The sequence below is a fragment of the Lactuca saligna genome, chromosome 8 (assembly GCF_052625555.1).
Source record: "Lactuca saligna cultivar CGN05327 chromosome 8, ASM5262555v1, whole genome shotgun sequence".
Classification (NCBI taxonomy): Eukaryota; Viridiplantae; Streptophyta; class Magnoliopsida; order Asterales; family Asteraceae; genus Lactuca; species Lactuca saligna.
In genome coordinates this window covers 94,104,743-94,109,863 of record NC_136424.1, presented here as the reverse complement: position 1 = coordinate 94,109,863, position 5,121 = coordinate 94,104,743, and the positions used below count along the sequence as shown (strand labels likewise).

Genomic DNA, 5,121 nt, shown 5'->3' with positions numbered 1-5,121 from the left:
CTCGTCGAGTCCCCCCATGGACTCGGTGAGTTTACTGTCCAGTGGGCAGAAAATCGACTTTTTTCAGCATTTTGCATCAAGTATTCAAGAAAACAAGATTAGGCTCTGATACCACTGTTGAGTTTTAAGCATTCTAACACTCCTATGGTGTACATGCAACCCTATAAAACTTGCATCTATGTTTTCTCTAAAATACACGCAAATAAGAATTTCCAAGGTTTACATCCTAACTAGCATGTCATAGGGAACTTGAATCATAAAAGTACTAGTAGAATGACATACCTTTTAGTAGTGGTTGATTCCTTGGAGTTTGAGAGCCTAGCACCAATAGTGTGGTTGCCTCAAATGGAAATCACAAATCACCACAAACTTTGGAAAACTCTTGAGAGAATAATGCACACTCTTGAAATCGGCCACCACTCTTGTACACACACAATTGGTGACAAATCAAGTGCCAAGGACTCCTTTATATAATGTGGAGGATTAGGGTTACATCCATGTAAACCCTAATACCCATGGCTCTTCCTTTTCAGGATCCATGTGTTAAAAGCTCCATGGACCATCCATAGACTCCCATGCAAGCCTAGCCCATTCTAAAGGAGTATTAGCCCACACTATATAAAATACAAGAGCCCATATTTAATTAGTCACCTTTTTTATCACTAAATTAATTCTAAATTAACATATGATCAATACTAATTAAATAATATGATTTCATATTAATATATTATAACTTATAATATATTAACAAATCATAAACACATTATTCTCAAAAGGTTATCCAAATCGTTCGGGTGAAGTGCAACCCAAATGGACCATGCCGGGTCGGGTCAAATGTATCTCAAATATTGTTATGGACTTAGATACCTTATCCAACAGATTGCTATGTTTGTTAAGATATTATCCCGTTTCTGGAAGGCCTGTATTTCCCACCATCGGATAAAATGTCCGATGACATTTTCCAAGCTACGAAGGCCGCTGGAGAAGCAAATGAAAGGGGTTTTGAAACAAGTTGGACACTAAATCAATGCACCAAATGATCTAACGGAACAAGTAAAAGAAAAAAGAAAAATAGGCTGCTGAAGCTATGAAAAAAGTCAAAGAAGATGAGAAGTGAATTCAACACGCAAATGCATAGATAGATAAACTTTGTGTAGAACGGGACCGTCTAACAGATGTTGGTAGAATTAAGATGAGATTTTATTAACCGAGAACAAAATATGTATCATTTACAATTTCCTAATTTATAGAAACCTATGTAAGTATGTATTAGGATTTGTAACGAACTTTGTACAAATGTTAATGAAAAACATTATTATTTTAGATAACCCTATCGTTCCGTTTACATATTTAAGTTTCAAAAGTCATTACAATATTCAATCTTTATATTACATTTCCAGGATAACTTGAACTTGCATCTGGTGTAAACTGGCAATGTCTACATGATTTTCAAACAATTCCATGTAGGTTTCCGAACTCGTTCATCGTATTCCGGAGTGTTGAATGCATTATGGAATACCTATAATTGTTTGAAAATTAAAATGCAAGTAACTTAAAGAGTAGAACTCATTTGGTTTAACGAATCCATGCTGAAAAATAAGTTCAAAATGAGGGTAAAACGAATTTCGGAATTGCAGAATCTGGAACGCGTATTCCGATTTTTATATGTGAGACTCATATATAACATAGGGCTACAGTAATGAGCTTGAGCCAGATATCCTGGTTTGAAATGGTACATTCCGAACCAAATGGTTAGTTTTGTTAATTAGAACTCAAATTGTGGTTTCAATTTCCCAATAATTATCCTTATAAAAAAGTTTATGCATCATTTAGAAACATATGTCGACAATAAACATACAAAAAATTAAATAAAAATAATATTATATCTCCTTAATATTCTAGTAATTTGTCGAATCATCACCTAATATAGTTTAAGTTCAGATGTCTTACTCGTAAAAGAAAATAATTACATCGGTCATCAACCATTTCAAAATTTATATTAAGATTTTAGTATAACCTTTTAAAATATCTTGTATACTATTATCTGTCTCCGTAGATCTATACGTATACAAATCTGAATACGTACATACGGTTCTCCCTATATAAAAGGTCGTACTGAGAGACTGCAGACATCCCTTCTGTTTCGATCTATATCCAAACACTATTTCCGCTCCAGTAACCCTAATCTTCTCTCTCTACTCTTCACTCACACTCGAAAATGCGTGAGATCCTTCACATCCAGGGCGGACAATGCGGTAACCAGATCGGAGCTAAGTTCTGGGAGGTTGTTTGCGCCGAGCACGGTATCGATGTAACAGGAAAGTACACCGGAGACTCCGAACTCCAACTCGAGAGGATCAACGTTTATTACAATGAGGCCAGCGGCGGAAGGTTTGTTCCACGAGCGGTGCTCATGGATCTGGAGCCTGGTACGATGGACAGTCTCAGATCTGGTGCCTACGGTCAAATCTTCAGACCTGATAACTTCGTCTTTGGTCAGAGTGGTGCTGGTAACAACTGGGCGAAAGGACACTACACCGAAGGCGCCGAGTTGATTGACTCTGTTCTCGATGTTGTTAGGAAGGAGGCCGAGAACTGCGATTGCTTGCAAGGTATACTTACATATCTAGTTTATTTGTGTTAAACATTTCTGTTTTGCTCTTTCTAAAAACATTTCTGTTTTGATTAAGTAATGAGTTAGAAACGATAGATCCATAACATTTGTTGACGAGTGTCTCTGTTAAATATCTTCACATCAAATTTAAGTTGGTAGATAGTTCTTTCAGATCTATTTATCGTTTCCTGTGTATAAAGAGATAGATCTACGGAATGTTTGTTAATCTGGTAGGAGGCATTTGATGTATTCAAATCCTAAGACATTATCTATATATGGCACACTTCTTTGTCAAAGTGTTGGATCTCATTTTAACCTGCTCCATTTAGATAGATCTATAATTTTTCATAGTAGCGTAAACGATGATAAATATGATGAATAATCTCATAGACATACTCGTTACATTTTTTTCTTCAGAGTCAGTTATAATCCTCTTACTGAAACTTTCAGATCTCAAATTAAACTTACTGCATCCTATTTACCATTTCATATTAACATTTAATAATTTTGCAGGTTTTCAGGTGTGTCATTCTCTAGGAGGTGGAACAGGATCCGGAATGGGAACACTTTTGATTTCAAAGATCAGGGAAGAATATCCCGACAGAATGATGATGACCTTCTCTGTATTTCCTTCTCCCAAGGTCTCAGACACTGTTGTTGAACCTTACAACGCCACATTATCTGTCCACCAGCTTGTTGAAAATGCCGATGAATGTATGGTTCTTGATAACGAAGCATTGTATGATATCTGCTTCAGAACACTCAAGCTCACAACTCCAAGCTGTAAGTTCTCCAAATCACAACTTTCTCAATCTTCTTTAATTAACCTCTACCAAAAATCTTAATCAAATCTTTCAACAGTTGGTGATCTCAACCATCTCATTTCTGCAACAATGTCCGGAGTCACATGCTGTCTAAGGTTTCCAGGTCAACTCAATTCTGACCTCCGAAAACTCGCGGTGAATCTGATACCGTTCCCTCGTCTCCACTTCTTCATGGTCGGATTCGCCCCTCTCACCTCCCGTGGGTCCCAACAATACCGTGCATTAACCGTCCCTGAACTCACCCAACAAATGTGGGACGCGAAGAACATGATGTGCGCCGCCGATCCCCGCCACGGCCGCTACCTCACCGCCTCCGCCATCTACCGTGGGAAAATGAGCACGAAAGAGGTGGATGAACAAATGCTAAATGTCCAGAACAAGAACTCATCTTACTTTGTGGAATGGATCCCAAACAATGTGAAATCAACTGTCTGTGATATTCCACCAACTGGGCTAAAAATGGCGTCTACTTTCATTGGGAATTCGACTTCCATCCAGGAGATGTTTAGGCGTGTTAGTGAGCAGTTTACTGCTATGTTTAGGAGGAAGGCTTTCTTGCATTGGTATACTGGTGAGGGAATGGATGAAATGGAGTTCACTGAAGCTGAGAGCAACATGAATGATTTGGTGTCTGAGTATCAGCAGTATCAGGATGCTACTGCTGATGAGGAGGGAGAGTATGAGGAAGAGGAGGAAGAGGCAGAGTATGAGGGTTGATTGGGGGTGAATTGTCTTGTGAAGGAGACTAGAGTCTATTATGTGGTGTTATTATATTGTTTTATGTGTGAATTGTCTTGTGGTTGTCAACTCAACTTCCATTTTGAGTTGGTTTGTGAAAAACTTGCAAGAAAGCTATCGGTTTTGCTAAACAGTGTGGGTGTAATTCTGTTTCTGGATTATAACTAGTACTCGTTTTTGTGCTTGTTTTTCCCCCCTACTTTTAGGTGATTTATGTGTAGATGGTTGTGTTCTTTCACTTCTTTACATCTCTAGTTCTCTTCATTTTAAAATCTTATTTCTACTGGTTTTGAGAGCTTTCAACTATGCATGCATATTCATGGTTTTCTTTTAAAATTTTGCATGAAACTTTTATTATATGCGTCCTGTATTTCTGAATTTGGAAAAGTGGATTATTACCACTAATACCATACGTTTCATGATTTCAATGCCGTATTTTCTACTTCTAACTCTTTAAGCCATCATTCATGGACCACTATACATCTCATGATTTCAATTCCGTATTTTCTACTCTTGCAAGCAATTTATTTCTTTGTAATTTTAATTTATTATCTCATAAATAATTACTGAGAGCTTTTTATTTTATTTTATGATTATTGTTCAAAAGTTGTGGCTAACAAAAACTCAACACACACCTGAGTAACCAAAATATATCTCCAACCTTCTATAAGGGTGGATTCTGTGGTCCCACATATTTTCAAAGGTTGTCCCATCCATAGTTCTTTTCCTTCTGTGTGTCCACCCTGATTTGGGATAGTCATCCTCCTTTTCCCCTCTTTTCTCCTGATTAGTTCCAATGTATAGCGTAAAACAATGTCCTCCACTATAGTACGTGCTTGAAAGGGTGGGGACTCAAATTCAATAACTAACGTGTATTTGGTTAAAAATCCAAACATGCTTTCTGTAAAAAATGTATTAGAGTGAAATCCTACAAAGAATACCTTA

General features: G+C 37.2%; 1 protein-coding gene across 1 annotated transcript; it reads left to right on the top strand.

Moving 5' to 3' along the window:
* The first annotated feature begins 2,116 nt into the window (after positions 1-2,116).
* On the top strand, positions 2,117-4,360 carry LOC145010800 (tubulin beta chain-like). The gene is made up of 3 exons (XM_078969348.1): positions 2,117-2,612; positions 3,128-3,397; positions 3,476-4,360. Exons 1-3 carry the CDS (start codon positions 2,219-2,221, stop codon positions 4,153-4,155), a joined length of 1,344 nt encoding a protein of 447 aa, XP_078825474.1. The 5' UTR covers positions 2,117-2,218; the 3' UTR covers positions 4,156-4,360.
* The last annotated feature ends 761 nt before the right edge of the window (positions 4,361-5,121 follow it).